The following is a 20,503-nucleotide window of genomic DNA, read 5'->3' as shown; positions in this document are numbered from 1 at the left end:
TTTGATTCGTTAATTTATTCTTTTATTCCTTTTTCTCAAATTATCCGTTTTAAAGGTATTTTCGACATAAATCGCCTATTCCTTTGTAATTAATGTAATTTTCATTATTGTAATTTATAATTATTGTATTTCTTTCTTTGTTTGTATGTTTTCACATGTAAATGAGCATTAAATCCCACTTCGACCCAATTGTATGCTAATTACGTGTCAACCGACTTAGTATTAATTCTCACATGCTAGGATCAAAACTTGGATGTTGCATTGCATGCATATAGCCGACGATATATCAAGTATAGACAAGTTCCCTAATCATTAGTAGAGGCCGCTATCGAGGCGGGCGGGATTAGGTGTTCGATCAAAAGAGCTTCCTAATACGTACCCTCACCCCTTACTCCAGATATCTGTGAACACCCGTGTTCATTGGCATCCACGAGAGTCATTCTAGACATAGAATGCTAAGGGTAACGATTGCTTAGTGTTCATGTCACTACTTTGTGTCTTGACATGACACGAGGTATTCGAACGGTTCCAATTTCCCATAAAAATTGGTGGCGACTCCATACAAAAATGCAAACGCTTGTCTCGTTTCTCACCAAGCGCCCACGTGGGCGGCCCGCTGTCCACAGGTTGCAGAGAAACAATGCTCGTATTCATGGTAAGTTGTTGAGACCTAAGCAGGTGGTAAAACAGATTGCAGATAAAGCTCAAAGAAGGATTAAGTACAAGGCAGGAACTGATTTAAACCAGTTTGCTTTAGTTTGGTTGAGAAGTATTGGAATGTAATTTTGTTTTTCTTTTGGCTCTTGAAGTTTGTATAGGTGCTCCCTTAACTTTGTATTCCTTTTTTTGATATAATATTTACACTCACATTTCACCCAAAAAAAAAAAAAAAATACGGCAGATTAGGAGTGATAATACGATTAATAGTTGATTTAAACCGTAATTAGAAGCGACGTCAAGACGAGAAAAGATTCAGGGACAGAAGCCAGTCCAGAATAGGCGCAGCATCTGCTGCATCCTCTGGAAGAGGCGCAACACTCCTTGTGTCTGTTCTTCGGTTGGGTTCTGGCTGTGAAGTCAGAACTGCGAGTTGTTATCGTTCATTGGTAATTTAAAATCGATTATTGATATTAGACTCAAGTAGAAGTATTTTAATTGATTACATGCATCTGGAATCGTCATAAAACGAATTAAAGATAAGAATTTACAATGATGTACATAATTATAACGAACTCGTGTCGGAAATTTAAAAGAACGAATTTTGAACTTGAAAGCGGAATTAAATTGGATAAACTGAAATTAAATAAAGAAAACTATGTACAAAAGATGAATTCCAGAGAATCGATATGAGAAAATCGAACCTCTAAAATCCGGGTTTGAAATAAGATGACGGAGACCCGCAAATATTGAATTATAAGGGATTTACGTTTTATGTTCCTTTCTTTGGTCCCCTTTATACTTGGTTGAATAATCGCTCTGATGATCAACTAATTATGGAACGCCTTGATCGAGCTTATGCTAACACTGAATGGCTAGACCTGTTCCCTGCGGCATCTCTTATGCATCTTCCAATTCTTGTTTCGGATCACGCTCCAATCATACTCAAGTTTTTCCCTTCTTCAAAGACCAGCAGACGCCCATATCGTCTTGATAACTGGTGTTTCAATTCACCAGAGATTGCCCATATTGTAGATTGTGCATGGCGGTTACCTGTTACTGGCTCTCCTATGTACATTTTATCTCGCCGCCTTGCTTCGGTACGCTTTTCTATTATGCAATGGGTGATTTATCATCGCCTGTCCCATGGTATTAACTGGTCTGAGATTCACCATACAACTCACTGTTCTGGTACGACAATTTTGGATGTTCATTCAGCAACAGCTTTTCACACGTTCGCTCTGCGCAACTTCACCTTCTGAAAAAACAACACGCTTACTGGTTACAACGGGCTAGGTTGAAAAATGAAGTTCTTGATGGCCTCCCATCGCGGTTCTTATATTCCCGTGTCAAGCACCGCGCTTCTCACCAGCGTATCCTGGCTATGCTTTCAGGCTCTGGAGAATGGCTTTATACTCCAGCACAAATTTCATTGGAAGCTAATTCCTTTTTCCAATCTCTTTTGTGTGCTCCTCCTCCTCAAGATCCTGGCTCGCCCCGAGGTTTTATTGCCACTTTGCTTGACTCTTTTGATCTTCCAGTCCTCAGCTCTGAAGACTGTTTACTGCTATCTGCTCCTTTCACGGAACTTGATATTACACATGCTCTCAATGGCATGGATGGTTCCAAATCACCTGGACCTGACGGCATTACTCCAAAGTTTTTCCAGATGTTTTGGCCCCAGATTGGTCAGTTGGTTACTTTGGCTCTTCTTCGTTTCCTTAACTCCGGTGTTATGTTGAAAGAATGGAACAATACTCATATTATTCTCATCCCTAAAGTTGAGAAACTGGAGCAGATCTCTCAGTACCGTCCTATCAGTCTCTGCAATGTTGTTTACCGGCTGGCTTCCAAGTGTCTAGCTAATCGCCTCAAGCTTGTTATTTCATCAATAGTTTCGGAATCTCAACAGGCTTTTGTCCCTTCTCGCCTTATGTCAGACAGCTGTGTTATTACACACGAGATTATGCATTATCTTAATAAAATGAAGAAAGGATCAGTTTCTTATGCTGCTCTGAAGCTTGATATGCATAAAGCTTTCGACCGGGTTTCATGGACTTTCCTTAGTGCGGTTTTGAAGAAATTCGGCTTCCCGGTCTTCTGGCAAAATATTATTTGGGAATGTATTTCGATTGTCACTTATAATATCATTATCAACGGCGAACCTTCTTCTCCCTTTAAACCTTCTTGTGGCCTGCGGCAAAGGGGATCCTCTTTCACCTTATTTGTTTATATGTGTATGGAAATTCTATCTTGCCAATTGCGTACGGCGGAGAAGGCCACTGCGTTGAATGGCCTTAAGATTTCTAGGTATGCTCCCCCGATCACACATCTGTTTTATGCTGATGATGCTTTCATTTGCTGTAAGGCAACTCCATCTTCTTTTGAGACTCTAAGGGATTTGCTTCGGTGCTTTGAGCTTACGTCTGGTCAGATGATAAATTTGGATAAGTCTTTTATTAAATTCAGTCCAATTACACCACCTGATTTTAGGTCCCACATGGCATCCATTCTGAAGATGCGTACATCTGATTGTTTTGGGAATTATTTGGGTGTACCTGTCGATATTCCTTCTAAGAAATCACTTGTGTTTCATCCTTTGGTTGATAGGCTTACAAGTCGCATCCTAGCCTGGTCTTCTTTACACCTCAGTCAGCCCTGTAAGCTGCTTATCATCAACACTATTATTTTGGGCTCAATCCGTTGTTTGATGGCTTCTATTCCTTTTCCTATTGGAATATGCAAGAAGATTGACTCTTTGATCGCGTCTTTTTGGTGGCGCAAAGATGTTCGACACCGCTCTATTCACTGGCTCTCTCGGGATTGTCTGTAGCTTCCTCGTGTAGATGGCGGCCTTGGTTTAAAATCCGTCTCTTTATTAAGTCAGGCAACTCTTATAAAAAACTTCTGGCGCATACATCATCAGCCGTCGGGTTTATTATCAAAGTTTATGGTTCCCAAGTACAAGAAGGATCTTCCTATTCCTGCATCAAGATCAAAGGTCTCTCATCCTTCGTTTTTATGGTCTGGTTTATGTCGTGCAGCTAATGCTTTGTCTCCTGGTTTTTCATGGAAGCTTGGTAATGGTTCCTCTGTTGACCTGTTATCAAGCCCTTGGGTGAATGGATCTACCCCGTCTGTGTGTTCTTCTTCAACTGCTTACACGCTTGTTCTTTCTCATTTGCTCTCTGTCTCTGGTAATTGGGATCCTTGTATAGTTTATCGTTGGTTTCTGCCTCCTTGTGCTAGAGCTATTCTCGCTATGGAACCTCCTCATATGGATATTGATGATTTCATCTACTGGAAGTACACGGAGGATGGAGTCTATACAGTTCGCTCAGGATATGATTTCTTGTTATCCCATATGTCCTTTTCCCGCTCTCCCTCGTTTTACTCTTCCTTTCTTTGGAAAGTTCTTTGGAGTCTTCGTGTTTCTCCTAAGTTCCCTCTTTTGGTTTGGCGTATAGTACATAATATCCTTCCTTCTTTAGAAAATCTATCTGTCAGAGGCATCCAGGTTAGTAACTCCTGTGTGTTTTGTCACTCTTTTTCGGAGTCTTTAGATCATCTTTTTCGCTCTTGTACTGTTTCTAGACATGTTTGGCTCTCTTCGGTTCTTGGCATTAATTCTGTTGCTAACCCTACTGTTTGTCTGTAACGATGGCTTGCAGATTTTATTAGATATTTTCACAAGATTACTACAGAAGCTGATTAGTGCCTCCTTCGTTTTCTTTGTATTATAAAGGCTATTTGGATGGTTCGCAATTTGGTAGTCTTTGACAATTGTTGTGTTGATCCAGTTCAGATTTTACACCTGTCCGACTACCTTCTTGCATCTCATTCACAGCTGCCAGTGTTTTGGCCTTCCTTTTCTCGGACTTCTCCCAATATTTCTATATCAACCTTAACCTTTGTTCCGTCTTTATCTGCGATTACTTACTTTATTCCTGTTCACAGGTCATCTCTTACGGATTGCTACACCGTCTCTTCTTTGGATACGCTGTCATGCAATCCATTGGTTCAAAATGTCAGGGCTACCACGGTGTTTGCAGCATCGACGAAAGGCCTGCTTCTCACCATGTACAGAGCTCACTCATCTTCGCAAACTTCCGTCTCTTTCAGAATTACGTCAAAAAAATTATCTTCAGTTCTGGCCTCCACAAAGCCACTACCAATCGAATTGCGCCACTCTTTAAGCGCAATTCGTAGTTTTCTTCGTATGTATTCTCACTGGTCAGTTAGTTTGGCCACTGGCTGATATTGTATACGTTGTTGTTTATCTATATATGCAGTTCATTATTGTCAAAAAAAAAATTTGTTAAAAATTTGTTATAACTGGTTAAATGGGTTCGCGCACGGTTGGCTTGCCACCGAGTGTCATTTTAGTGATAGAAGAGAGAGAATATTTGAGGTATGACGGTACGAGTCCTTAAACAATAGGTTCTATGTCATCTACATCGGCCGTGGCCCTTGTAAATATGAGCTAAAGTTGATTTGACGATTGTCTAAACACTCCACAATTGTTTATTGATGACTCAATTAATTGCAAACTTGATTCAGACCTGAGCTAGGGAAAACTACCATCAAACGTTCCTAAATTGTCATTGCTGAATTTTTATGATAGATCAATGTATAAACCAACTGTAACAAATGCATAATTTTCAGATGGAAAATCAACATGTCATATGTTTGAACCTCCTTGCTTGAATACACAAAGTCCGTACTAATAAAACCCAGAGCGTCACCAATGAGTTCTTATCTCACTTAGGATGCTATGGAACATCGCATCCTCTGTGACATCAGAAATCACTCATCACAAAGGTTGCTAAAGCCTCAAGACATCAAGCGTTCTACTCCCTTGAGCGTAAGTCTCAAAGAATACCCGCCTGTACTCGTGGATGTCAAACTTCTTATACTTCTGGGGTTGATCATCAGTGACCAATTCGCTTAATGGTCCGATTTCATATCTGTCTTCAGGAGTGCAAAATGCTGCCAATGACAACCTGTCTTTGTCGGAATTTGTGACCACCCTGTGTATCGCACTTTTGAATATCCCATTTGTCATTACCTGCAAAGTCCAAATGTGATCCGCATCAAACAAATGATCTTTCCACATCCATAACTGCACGCTAGATGATTAATATAAACCTCGCCCCCACTATCTCAACCAGTTTAGATAATATTATTTCAGAAAAATTGAGATCTTTCGGGAAGGTTTCATATGGAGGGAAAGCAAGTCTATGATTCAAAATAAGTTACCTCTCCTAGATCACCAAAGTTGATAAACAAGGCGCCCGGAATGACAGGAACCTTGTACCAAACCTCATCTTTTTGAACTTGGAGGCCATCGACCTCGTTATCTGGCAACAAAAAGGTCATACAAGTTCCATCAGAATGTGGTTTGATGCCAAGAATACTTTGAGGGCATGGGCAACGAGGATAGTAGCCAAATCTTCCTGTTATTGGGGCGTTCTTTCCTTGGTGTTTTAGGAAGGAATCCTCTGCCAAGTCTAAAGAACGTGCCATTGCCTTATAAGTCGCTTCAGTCATGGCTGCTAGTTTCTCTGAGTATTCCTCTATCATTCCGCTGTCAATTTCAACATCATTAACATTACATTAGTTCCTGCCTCTTGCGTTTAATAAACTTCTCAATTTATTCCTGCAAATTCACTATACGGATCAACGGCGAAGGAGATGTGAATAAGCGAGAAAGAATTTGGACTCACATTCAGGAAACAGCATAAACTACAACATGACATTGACGACAAATTAATTGGGGTCGAATAACTAACTTGACTCGTCATTTTGAGAAGTATAGTAAATTCATTTGACAGTTCAGAATGGAAAACGTAAAGTATGAATGGGAGTGAGTAGTTCCTACAGTAAGAAGGGATATTAATTACCTAAACTTCTCAGGCTTATGCGGATAGAATTGGAGCTTGCGCAAGTGAAGAGGGTAAAGTGTGAGAAACAGCCTATCATTCCAGTTGATCTTTTGAGTGCCTGCGTACCCGGAATCATTCCCATAACCTTGAAAGATGTCATCTCCAGCAGAGCACTTGAGTTTTTCATCCAGAGGAAGTGCAAAGAATTGCTTACCAACTTCAATCAATTCTTTCAGAAATGAACTCTCTATCCCATGATTTATAACCTGATGCCCATACAGTGAATTGAAATGGTTATTGGTTGAGTGTATACGGAGTATAATATAATAAATGGTTATCCATGTATATATTACAACGATCATCAAACAATATATTCCCTGGAATGTAATGTGTACAGGGTACAAGTACATTCAATATAAACTCCTCGTCATCATTTGATACTCTCTTAATCTCATCCATTTCATACCACTTCACTCATTTCAAAAATTATACAGAATATGTTTTTGGCTTTTAAACGTATGCTTTTGAATTTTAATTTTGCAACAGTTTCAATGAGAAAATAAATATTATGAAATTTATATTGTTAGAATTGGGACAAACCGTGGGAAGCGGGGCCGTAATAATTGGCATATATATTTAGCGGGCAAAGGACCGACTAGCAAATTAGCCTCGTATGTTTGTTAATATGTGCAGATTAACCCTTCAGTTCAAATATGAGCAACTTAGTCTCATAAATTTTGCTCAATGTGCAAATAGACCCAATAGCAATACTCCGATAACCATTCACCGGAAAACTGCCAAATCTTGTGCTGGATAAGTAACTAAAATCAAATTGTATCATAAATAATCTGTTGGGACTGCCGCCTCTAGAACCCTTATAATGGGGGTTCGGGTTTACATATAAAAATTTTTCTGTCCCAAACAAAATCACCAATTTACTATTAAGTATACTTTGCAATTAGGCATATTAAGTGTTAACCAAAAAATTTACAATGAAAATAATAATAAAAAGGAAAAATCAATCAAATATAGTTCAAAGAGCAAACTGCCAACGAGAAAACTCCATTACTATTGAGTATACTTTGCAATTAGCTTTCAAAAAGGGTATGTGTTAACAAAATTAACAACAAAAAGTGGCTACGACACCGTCACATTAGTATGATATTATCCATTTTAGGCAGCCGTACGGTTTTGTTCTTGGGTTCCGTCCCAAAAGGCCTTATACAGTAAGATGGCCGGTCGAAGAGTAAGATCGATCTTGGAGACTAAACGGAGAAAACGAGCTCGAGGTAGCGGCTTGGTTAATGTATCAGCCAATTGGTCATTGCCATTGCCATTAAAATGCTGAACACGGATGGAACCCAATTCGACCTGCGCACGGACAAAGTGAAAATAAAGTGCAAGTTGTTTCATATGGGTATCGGATTGGCGGAGTAATGAGACGCAACAAGATTGGCACATAAAATTCGGAGGTGTCGTGTTGATCGTGTAGGCAGCCGGAGAAGGAGGTGTCGAAATGTGCTCAAGTTAGCCGATTTTTCGAAAATAGAGTGTCTTTGCGATGGTCTTTGCTAAGGTCGTTGAAGGGTCAAAAGGTAACAAAAATCCGAGTTTTTGGATGTTTTGGAATCGTGGGACTGCAAATAATATGAATATGGTAATATTTGGTATCGAAGTTCATCCTATGTGGTGCTAAAAAGGGCAATAACAGGCCTGGTTAGAAACTCTGTTTTCTTCACAATGGCAGTTTTTGTTCGTTTCGTTTTGGCGAGGGTTTTAGGTACAATTTTTGAGGGTTTTAAGCTCGGTGTTTTGGTGATAATCGGAGGTGTCAATTTGGGTTGTAGCACGGTGGTCGAATGATGGTACCATGGTGGTTGTGAATGGTGACGATTGATGACGGGGTCGGGATTTTAATGGAGGTGCGAAGTATGGTTTGTGTCAATGCCGTTTATGCATGTGATACAGGAGAAACTCGTGATGGCGTGAACAAGGAGCAGCGGTGGCTGTCGTTTTTGAGGTCGAGTAACGATGGTGGTGAGACGGTCGATTTTGGAGGTCGCGGTGGTGAATTGTTGTGATGCATAGAAGGTGTTTGCGGAGTTTCGAAAGCAATGGTGAATTTTGATGCAATTCGCTGGTGAAGGCAGCGGAAGTGGGTCGGGGTTTGGGTGGGTAGATTTTCGGAAATAAGATCTACTCCGAGGGGTTTAACCTCTATCAAGAGCACGAGGCTCTGATACCATGATAGAATTATGAACGGTTGAATATTATTGAATTGCATAATAATTCATGAAGGATGAGTACAATATATATAGTAGAGCTAAGTTAGGGTTACAAGGATTGCTACGCAAGACACGCCTAATTACAAAGAAATACGGAACGATATATTTCCTAATTACAAATATATACGAAGCTAAATTATAGAAACGAATAACTGAGAAGATATTTCCAACTGAGAAGATATTTGCTTTACATAAACTACAAGTTGTAAATCTAAAAACCTTAATTAACAAAAATAAGTAAATCTTTGAGCTTAAAATGAAAAGGAAGAACATTTTAAAACACCATCATACTTATGTAAAGTTTTCAAGTTAAAATAGTGAATATTCAAGTTACAACTTTTAAATGCTAAATAAGCCCATGAACAAGTTCAATAAAACCTCATAGTTTTCAATTTTAAAAGTAAAGTTCTTAATATTAAAATTTAAAATCTGGATTTTTCAAGATAAAACTCCTCTTAACCTGCTTTGTGGTAGTCGACGTCTACCGTGACAATGGAGCTGGTTCTTCTTCTAATCTAGTTGCTTGGTAAAAGAAGAGAAAGACCCGGACAAAGGTGACAAAATGGATAATGGCAGGGTGACGACATGGGTAGTACGAGCGGTGGTGAGGCGGCGGTAGGAGAAGCGGCGGTATGAAAAGGTGCGGTGGATGAGGCGACTGTGTGCTTTTATGCTTTAGATTTGGCATATGGATTGTCGTATTCTCAAGCCTTTTTATTTTGATTTTAATTCATGTTGGGTTTATTCTTCTATTGGACCCGTCCTATTTTATAGGACAATCTTATAGAAGAGTTATTGTAGTTAAAATCTCCAATAATTATGCATTAGTCAATCCTCTATTGTTCTTCATCTTCACCTCACTAACCTCTCACTCTTTTTCACACATTCTACTCCCTCCATTCAACTCCACTTTACAAGTTTCTCTTTTGTACACTATTTACAAGTGAACATTAAATTTCGATTTTCTCTCGATACATAAGTGAAAATATATTCATGTGAGATCTTATTTGATTCGTCTTTAGGAGTACATTAAAAATCTCTAACTTTTAAATTTTTTGCAAATACGTAGCTAAAGATATTTACCGCATAAAACACGCGTTGACAAACGTAAAAAAAAAAAAAAATTGTAATGTGGAGTTGAATGGAGGGGGTAGTTTCTAAAACTCAAACCACCTTCTAGAGCAAAATAAGGACAAAAAAATCAATTAATAATGATTATCCTATAGGACAACAACATCAATTAATTAATCGGTAGGTCTAATGAGAGACTGTCTTTCATTAATTTAATGAGGGACATAATAGGAAGAAAAGAAATTCAGTGAATTTTTCACCCTATCATGGAAAAGGTATCTCAATAACACTATTGAGAGACCATCACAATGAAGTTTTTGGGTTAATCAAAATACTACAATCGAAAGGAACGGGAAAGCGGAAATTTCAAATAAAAAACAAAAATTCCATCAATTTACAAATTCCATTATCAGCACGCAGCCACGCAGTATGATAATATCTAGAGTACCAATTAAAGCCATTAAATAAGAGTGTATAAGAGGGAGTAGCCAAATACTCTACAAGCGATTAAATGTTAACTTTGGATTGCATTTTGTTTTTGGAATACTTTAACCATAAATATCGGAAAGTATAAAACTTTGAAAAATTAAAAGTAATTTCTTCGATTATTTTATTATTATTATTATTATTATTATTATTATTATTTTAATAAAATTGTACTTCTCCAATCCAATCCAAAGTTGCCATTTACTCCGTATTTTTGAATTGTCTTTGAGGTGATATTGAGACTCGATTTTTCTTCATTTAAAACACGAGTTTTTTTCACAAAAAAGTAAATTACAACCGACTTTTCTGTTAACAAATCTAAATATGTAAGTTTTATTATATTTACAATCAAAGTTTTTGAAAGTTGACTTCCAAATAGATGTTACGTTTTGGATTGGATTGGATTAGATAGAGTATTTTTTTATAGTTTGGTCAAGTATTGAATTACGGGTTATAATTTCTTCTTTATTGGTTTGTTTCACATGCATTGAAAATAATTCCTTAATTTTATTGGTTTATTTCACATGTTTTGGAGGCTGTATATAAGTGAGGATCATTTGTCCTATTTCATGTCCCATTGTGTGTGCCACACCACCTAACTTCTAACACCTCAACAAATTAGTATATATATTATACTCCCTTCTATTCTATATTTTCTTCCCTATTTCTAAAATGGATTATTCAGTTTTTCTTCCCCTTTTTTATTTTGGAAACTTTTAATTTTATTTTATTCATCTCTCTCACCTATCATCAAACCCCACTCAATTCTTTTACTCATATTTTATTACTTTCCTTAATATTTTGGCCTCACAGTTCATTATTTAATTTCTAATTATTCATTTCTTTCTCTCCTCTCACCCAACTCTTTTACTCTTATTTTACCTTTCTCCTTAATAACCGTGCCCACAAAGAAAGAGAATGAAAATATGGAATTGGAGGGAGTAATATTTTATTTTATCATAAGTGATGTGTCGAAATATATTAGAAATCGAAGAGAGGGGAAAACATAGAGAAAATCGTAGTATTATTGATAATTGTTCGTCCCTTTCAACACTTACAATAGCTCCGTATTTATAATACGGATAAAGATCTAAATATAATAATAATATCTCTTAATAATGGTAAACATAATAATATCGATATTATTCTGATTACGATATAATATACCGTAATCTCCTAACATCCCCCCTCAAACCCATGGTAATTTATCGAAATTTCCATGGTTTGCCAAATATATAAAAAAACAGAAGAATTATTCAAATTCTTTAGTCTTCGATCTTCAAATATTAGACAGGAACGTCGAAACTTTTCGAACCTGTCAAAAAAATTCGTCGGGGGAACATCGTAGCTTTTCGGACCCGTCGAAATTCAAACGAAACGAGAACGTCGATCTTTACGAACTCGTTGAAACGTCGATCAATATTGGCAAAAACGTCGCAATTTTTCGAACTTCACTAAAGTTTCGTCAAATGGAAGAGAACATCATTTTTTTCCGAACTCTTCAAAATAAATTTCAAACGGGAAAATAACCCGTCGAATTCGATGGAGATCGAAAAACCAATCTCACTCAAATGAGTGAATGACCGTCGGATCTCAAAAACCAAGAAAGTAGTCAAAAGACTACAACACACAAATCAAGTGCACAATATCATATACGTGCCATGAATTTCGAAGGAATTTTTTTTTTTTTTTTAAAATAAACGCAATTGTATATTATTGATAATTCGTAATTCATTGAGAATCCCGCCGGTGAGCTTCGTAACTCATTAGCCCACCGGCAGGCAACGGAATTTTGATTTTAGGCCTCAAGAGCGTGAGGCTCTGATACCATATTAGAAATCGAAGAGAGGGGAAAGCATAGAGAAAATCGTAGTATTATTGATAATTGTTCGTCCCTTTCAACACTTACAATAGCTCCGTATTTATAATACGGATAAAGATCTAAATATAATAATAATATCTCTTAATAATGGTAAACATAATAATATCGATATTATTCTGATTACGGTATATCACAATAATATACCGTAATCTCCTAACAAAATATAAGTGGTGTGTCACACATAATTTGGACACAAAAAAGTGGGACAGAGAATCCTCACTGACCATATATGCATAACTATGAAAAAATGATCGGATCATAATTAGTGTATAATTGTATAATATATAGGAGAAGGAGTATTTTATACCTGAAAACAACCCCACTCGGAGAGAGCTGATCGTAATTTAGCAAGTTCATCAGCGGCAGCGGGCGTCGAGGAAGTGAGGACGGAGAAGTCAATGAGGAGACTATTTTTCCATAAATCAGGGGCGTCAATCGCTTCAGGGAAGCCATTTACATGGAGGAATTTCTCTGGTATATCTTCACCATTTTTGGCTATTTCTTGAACTAGTTTTGACGCTAATTCTTGCTTGGTTAGAGGAGCAGGCTCAACCATTGTAGTACACAATACACCAGATATATAATCAGCAAAATCAAAACATGAAGTTGAGAAAGATTAGTTTTGAGAATTCGTTGGAATAATTAGCATATTTGGTTGGGTAGTCTATTTAACACAAATAGAAGCTCCATTAATGACAAAGATGGGATTGTTTTTACTTGAATATTTTATAGGGTTTTATATTTTATGCATGCAGATCATCATAAGCTGGCTTCCTTCATTTATGTCTTAAACTATGGGTTGTCTGTCTGTTGACTTCAGTTTTCTGCTTTTGGGATGTCTCAACTTTGCTGAATTATGCTTTGTTTTCTACTCATCATTCATTCTTTAGTGTATTTTAAAGCCAATAGCCATATTTAATCATCAAATAACATGGCGTTCGTAAACCTATAGGAAATAGATTAGTTGCTCGAAGACTCACCTACATGAGCATAGAGAGTTGGAGACTATGTAATACTAAAAGTTTTTTCCCAACTTAAATCACTGCTAGGTTTAGTGTCCGGTTTTTTTGAACTACCTTTATTTACCATTTAAATTTTATTTTTTATGAAATATAATTCGCTAAATTTGATTAAGACATACATTTATAATTTATATATCTTGAAATTATGATGAGATGTAAAATTAATCAATAAATTATGAGACACGTTCATCAATCCCGCTGTTAATATTATTACTTTCACTACATCCCGTGCTAATACTATTATGTTCACTACTTTTTCGGTTACTGTTATTTCTTTAACTACTCCTGCTATTTTTATGGTTAACCCGTTAATTTTGTCAAAATCATATATTTAAATAAATTAATATTTTCCTAAAATCGAATTGTTAGTTAATTTTTCATATTCTCTCGATGTTCCTACTGTTACTTTCATTAGATGTGTTGTGACTACTATTACTTTCATTTTTCTCGTCGTCATTATTTTTTCTTTCACCACTTCCGCATTTATTATTGTTAAATTTCACTACTTGCGTTGCAGCTAGTATGACTTTCACTACTCTCGTTATTATTATTGTTGCTTTTACTACTCACATGGGTGGTTACTACTCCCTCCGTTATTTTATATATGATGTTTTCGTTTTACGAGATAAGCCTTTAACTTTGATTTTTATGAAAAATACTCTGGAAAAAAATATAAAAATCATATCGTTAGATTCGTCGTGAAATTTGCTTTCATAAGAGTATACATATCATATTGTTAGCTCATATATTCTGAGAGATATTAAAAAGAGAAGTAACTCTCTCAAAATGTGAGAATGACATATATAAAATAATTGAGGGACTATTATATTAGTTGATTATCTAGTTGTATTAGGGTTATATATTTAAATAAATTTGAAATATTAGATTAGAATATTATTTAAGAACAATCATCATTTTTACTAATTAAATTACAAATGTAATGAATTATGGAATATTATATTTTTTGGAAATGTAGATTGATTTATTTACCTTTTAATAGTTTCCAAAATATAACATACTTATATTATATTTATGTATGTTAAATAATTAACATCTTTATACTAATTAATATCATAAGTGTGGCCTGTTTATATTAAGGAAACTCACTATATTCTGGTGTTCTCTAAATTTATACTTAAGCCAAAACTATATAATATTTATATTAAAATACATTGTTCAGGTCCATCACACACCGCTATGATTAAAAACTATATAGTATAATTAATTTGTATAAATTTATTTAATTACATAGAAGTCCCTTGATTTCTGGAATATATATATATATATATATATATATATATATATATATATATATATATATATATATATATATATATATATATATAGTATTAGGATCAACTAAGTCCTTCTACTAAGTGTGAGTCCATAAGTACCATTGTGTACCCATGGGTCTTGGATATGAATGGGTTAGATGAAAAGTAAAAAGCAACTAAAAATGTTATTATAATGGCTATTGTAATTACCTCTCTCATCCTACCTCTCATAGGCCACGAGCATGCATGCAGGTTGTCAATCAATCATCATACAAGTCCCATTGTCTTCCCCCCCTCTTTCTCATTTCACACAATTATTCAAAATAAACTCCTCCCCAAATTAAACCCCAATAATAATCAACCGCTCTAAAAAATAAACTGCTCTCAAAATCTCCTCACTCTATCGCATTTTTCTTACCTGAGTATCGGTTTCTTCTCCATTTTCTTCACTCACTTGCAACTTGCCATTTCCGTCTTCTCACTAAAGAACATGTCCATTCAGATTACTTTTTTTTTTAGGTTATAAAGGTAATCATTTTTTTTCTCTTTAGAGTTTTATGATTTTTTTTCTTCATTTATTTTGATTATCCATTTTTAATAATCTCCATTTTCAGTTTACTTTATTGGCCATTGTTATGTTCATAAGAATTCAGATTACCCAGATTATTTAACACATTTTCATACGCGTTGTTGTACTATTTTATTGGATTACTGTATTGGCCATTGTTATGTTCATATTAATTCAGATTATCCAGATATTTTAGCACAGTTACATACCCAGATTACTATTTTATTGGATTACTATTATGTTTATAGCCATTATTCCAATTTTGATACATTTTAAATTTTATTCTATTTATTTTAGTTTAATTGCAAATTTATACATTATGAACATCAGTTTTCCTCAGTTTAGGTTCATTATTATTGGTTTAGTTAATGATGTCAGAACAATTGACTGGTCTTTCTTACTTTATAACTGTAACCTGTGATGTTACACTTTTTCTTTTAAAATTACACTTTTAAGTGTTGAAGTTACACTTTTGTCAACTAAAATTACACTTTTGTCTGTTAAAGTTACACTTTCTTCTGTTACAGTTACACTTGTTATAACATGTTGAAGTTATACTTTTGTTAACTAAAATTACACTTTAACTCAAAAAAAAAAAAAACTAAAATTACACTTTTGTCTGTTGAAGTTACACTTTCTTCTTGTTACGGTTACACTTGTTATAACATGTTGAAGTTACACTTTTGTTGCCTAAAATTACACTTTTATCTGTTAATATTACACTTTCTTTTTGTTACAGTTGCACTTGTTATAACATGTTGAAGTTACAGTTTTGTTGGCTAAAATTATACTTTTTTCTATTAAAGTTACCTTTTATTTGTGTTACAGTTACACTTTTTTAACATGTTGAAGTTACACTTTTGTCAGCTAAAATTACACTTTTTTTTTGTTAAGGTTACACTTTATTTGTGTTGTAGTAATCAGTTAACTGTAACTTTAAGATTATGCTTATTTTTTGTGTTATGTAAGTTCTATCTCTCACCTTGTAATTTAATTTTTATTTTCTTCACCACATGTCATATCATAAGGAGGCGAAAGAAGTCAAAAAAGCTACTTCTAGGGTGTCTGTCAAGTGCCGCCCGAAGCAGCTTGTTGAGCTGGTTGAAAAGCTTAATGATGCTCAGCGAGCGGCGGTACGGAGGATTGGTTTTGGAGCTTAAGCTCAAATGATATCTGCTGGGTTATGTTCGATAATTTCTCAATGCATTTAGCGACGAGTCGTATGTTTTTCGGGCCTCTAAACGGAAAGAGTTCATGGTCACGATGCATGACGTATATGACTGTTTTATGTTACCACTTGGCCATAATACCATTGAACTAGTACCTACGGGCCGCCAAAAGGATTATCAAGCTCCGTAGATCAAGCGTTTGAAAGATAAATGGCGGTAAGCGTACAATGTTAAAGGGGGTAACGACTCGGTAAATTTAGGAATTGTCTTCAAAGATATCTTAAAAAAAAATACAAAGATGGAGGTTCTCAATTTTGCAGCTGTTTGTTTCGCTCACCATGTCATCATTCCTCACTCCAACTTCATACAGCGGGAATAACTGCAAGCTTTTGAAAGCCGTTGAAGATGTGAAGGCTATTTCGCAGTATGATTGGTGTAGTTATGTTCTAGAAAACATTGTTAAGGCCGCGACTAATGTTGGTAAAAAAAAATTGTTCCTGCTTGGCTGTATCCCTTTCTTAATGATTACGTATTTTCAACCTTTTGATTTCTGTGGTAAGAGTTGCCCCTACGACCCCTCTCTCATTAAGCACTGGGACCGAAAAAAGCTTTCTGCAAGGTTACATGGTGAGCTAGACAATAATCGTTTGGGTCGCCAAACTTGGTCCGCGATGAAGTATCATCGATGCCTAGAAAAGGAAGTGTTAAGCATTGGTGGTGTGCCCACTGATAACAAAGTTTTGGCCATCGGCAATGTGGTCACTGATGCGGCAAAACAGCTGGCTTCCACTTCCCAGAAGAAGAATTTCCTCAAGATTGAACTCCCATTTGGTGTTGAAGATGATGAGGAGTTGAAAGCTCGGGCTGTTGATGTAAGTGTTCTTTGGTCATTTGTCAATTATAATTACACTTATTATTTAAAGTTTGGAGTAAAACTCTTAGGACTCGATTTTTGGACAAATAAGACTCGATTTTAACAGTGAAACCGACTGTTTAATTTTGAATAAAATGACTAAATTTTGGACAAAAACTCTGGAACTCGTTCTGAGCACTCAGACGGACTGTTTATGACAACGGCTTTGATTTGGTGAACACACCAAATTGGTATTACAAGTATGATTAGAATTGAGGGACTTGGGATATGACTTAATCTAAGCACTAAGCCACTAGATTAGGCCTAAGAGGATCCAAGCACTAAGCAATGGAATCACTCGACTCTAAGCACAAAGCAAATGAGAGTTTTCTTGCACTAAGTGATGTGACCATAATTAGAGCATATTTAGTCCCCGAATTATCCTTGTTCCCATGCTTTCTAGTGATATTTGGGTCATTTATTGTCTTTAGTCCTTTGTTTTGCATATTCTTTGAGGTTTTGTGTCCTTGGTAGTAAAGGAGTGCAAACCTTGCATTTTCATGGCAAAATGAAGCTAAATTGATTGAATTCAATGACCAAGCATCAAGGAGAGACAAGATTAGAAGACCTTTGTACATACTATAGTAGATGGGCAATGATGAGAAAAGATCCTTGCATCCCCGAGGAAATCCTCAAGGATTCTATGAAGAAAAAGGAAGAAAAGAAGAAGGAACGAAGCTGTAAGACAATCCGAGCGGATTGTCTACAAGACGCCCGTCCAGGAGGTGCAATCCGAGCGTCTTCCTCTACAAGACGCCCGTCCAAAACCCCGCCAATCCGAGCGTCTTCCCCAGCTGGACGCCCGTCCAGAAACACCCAAATCCGCCCGTCCCGTGCTTAAGACGCCCGGATTCCCTTACAGCTATTTCGTCTTCTACAAACTTCAGGGAAGGATGCGCATCTTTTTCTAAGACCGGCGAAAAAGAGACCGGAGTCTCCCTAGAGACCGGCGATTCCTCAAGGACTTAATCCTCATTTAAGCCCTTAGTAAACCCTAATTTATGTAACTAATCCCCACTATAAATACCCCATTAGTCTAATTAGAAGAGCATGTTTTTTTAACAATATTTAGTATAGTTAATATCAATCAAATCTCTCTTTAATCTTGTAATCAACATTTAATCAAGTTTTAATACAAGTTTTATTTCCTTAATCTCTCTCTTGTTAATCCTTTATTTTGGGTAATTGAAGATTATTTGGGTTATTATTGGGAGATTGACAACCTTCCAATCAAGCATCAAGTACTTCTATTATTCTTTGCTTTATTATTGGAATCATTAGTAGGTATAATTCTCTTAATCCCTTTTTAATTATTGTTAATTATCTTCATTTATTCATCATGTTTTACTTTGTTGGTATGATTGACAACCTTGCTAGCATGTTCAACATGATAATGAGTGAGTAGTTTCCTTAGCTAGGGTTAATGGGTAATTAGGGGAAACCAACATGGGGAATGATTCATGCTTAATCTAATATATTTTCATAGCTTATTTGCTTGCTTGTTGTGATCTCAACTTATGCACATGTTATGTTTAATGAAATGCGAGCCTATGAATCCTTGCATTTTTTAACCATCACCTATCTTTTCAATGAGACTTGTAAGACATAAACCAACTCGAGTCTCATTAGACCATGCATATAGTTGAGTAGGGAAGATTAAGTCGACTTGTAGGTGTTGTACAATCTAATCGATCCGGCTCCGGGACCCAAACTCTCCTAGGATTGTAAGATATAAACCAACTCGATCCATCACAACAACAATTGCTTGCTTATAATTTGAGAATATGTTTGTATGATCAATTCCCATGAATCCCCTATGACCCCATGACACCCTAGTGCTTTTTATCAATTGTTTACATCCTTTTTAATTCATCTTGCTTGTTTACTTTCATTGCTATTTAGTTTAGTGATCTTCTACCTCAAACCCCAAATTGTGACACCCTTAGACACCACTAGTTGCAATGGAAAATCTCATCTCAATTCCCGTCCCTTGGGATCCGACCTTTACTTGCCTCTTTACTAATTGTAGAGTTGTTTGTGAAGTTATAAATTGTGTTTTGGTCTAGGTGCTCCTAACGACAAGTACTGAAAACTAAACCCCTCATAAGGGATCACGACCAAAAATGGCGCCGTTGCCGGGGACGGTGTTAACTTTATTTAGATTTTCTTGTATTGTTATTAGTTGTGTCTTTCTTTGCCTTGGGGAAGTAAAACTCCTCAAGGTTTGTTCTAATTATTTTCGAGTTGTTTTATATTTTGCATGTCTAGAAGATCACAAGGTAACTTGTTACCCTTTGATCACGAAATTGAAAGGACTTTGACAAACAATAGAAGACTTGCTAGGAGAACTTTGAGAGGTATTGGTGAGGTTGTAGATATTCAACCAAATACTATTGAGTTCATCAACCCTTTTGCAAGAGAAGGTGAGGAGAACCCAACACAAAATCCAACACAAAATCAACCCACAATGCCTAAGTTTTCATCACATTTCGTACAAACCGAGGACAACCTACCCAATGGTACTCCCACACCACAACACTTAACCGGAAATTTTATTGCCAAATCCGCATTTATCCAATTATTCGAAAGAAGCCAATTTGGGGGGATGCCTAGTGAAGACCTTCACTCACATATGGAGACTTTTTGCGACTATTGTGATGCGATTTCTCAAACCGGTGTAACTCAAGACCAAATTCGATGGGTCTTATTTCCTTTTTCTCTAATTGGCACCGCGAAACAATGATTGAAAGGCCTTGATAAGGCTACTCTCGGAATTGATTCTTGGAAGAAGTTGACTCTAGCTTTCTACAAAAAGTTCTATCCACCGGAAAAGACTAACATGCTAAGAGCTCAAATTACGGGCTTTAAGCAAAGAGATGAAGAATCTTTGTATGAAGCTTGGGAGCGATTCAAAGGAATTTGTCGCTCATGTCCTCATCATGGACTTAGCGAGTGGTTCTTGGTACAACAATTTTGGAACGGTCTTTATGAAGACTCAAGAAACATTCTCAACATGGGATCAAATGGAATGTTCACCGAAGATGATGACAATCAAAATTGAGGAAATGGCGGTCCATAACTCACAATATAGTAGACCTCGCAAGGCTACTAGAGGAGGAAAGCATGAAGTGGACACCATTACTCAATTGGGTGCTCAACTTAGTGCTCACATTGATACCATCAATTTGAAGTTTGAAAAAGCTATGGCTAGACTTGAAGAAGCCTTAAAATCACCAAAGCATCATGTTAATGCCATGACGGCATCTTCATCAATCCCAAGTGGGATATGTG

The 20,503-nt window shown here is 36.3% G+C and overlaps 1 protein-coding gene and 1 non-coding gene across 2 annotated transcripts; both read right to left on the bottom strand.

Annotated features, from left to right (window-relative positions):
• Positions 1–5,244: 5,244 nt before the first annotated feature.
• Positions 5,245–12,978, bottom strand: LOC141591153 (protein LATERAL BRANCHING OXIDOREDUCTASE 1-like). Its single transcript, XM_074411557.1, has 4 exons — positions 12,574–12,978; positions 6,561–6,808; positions 5,917–6,244; positions 5,245–5,725 (listed from the first exon to the last, which is right to left on the bottom strand). Exons 1-4 carry the CDS (start codon positions 12,820–12,822, stop codon positions 5,483–5,485), a joined length of 1,068 nt encoding a protein of 355 aa, XP_074267658.1. The 5' UTR covers positions 12,823–12,978; the 3' UTR covers positions 5,245–5,482.
• Positions 12,979–20,051: 7,073 nt separating this feature from the next.
• Positions 20,052–20,158, bottom strand: LOC141593564 (small nucleolar RNA R71). The gene has a single exon (XR_012521639.1). It is a non-coding gene; the product is annotated as a small nucleolar RNA R71 (small nucleolar RNA).
• Between the last annotated feature and the right edge of the window lie 345 nt (positions 20,159–20,503).

The sequence above is a fragment of the Silene latifolia genome, chromosome 7, assembly GCF_048544455.1.
Source record: "Silene latifolia isolate original U9 population chromosome 7, ASM4854445v1, whole genome shotgun sequence".
NCBI classification, from domain to species: Eukaryota; Viridiplantae; Streptophyta; class Magnoliopsida; order Caryophyllales; family Caryophyllaceae; genus Silene; species Silene latifolia.
This window is presented reverse-complemented; position numbering and strand designations above follow the sequence as displayed.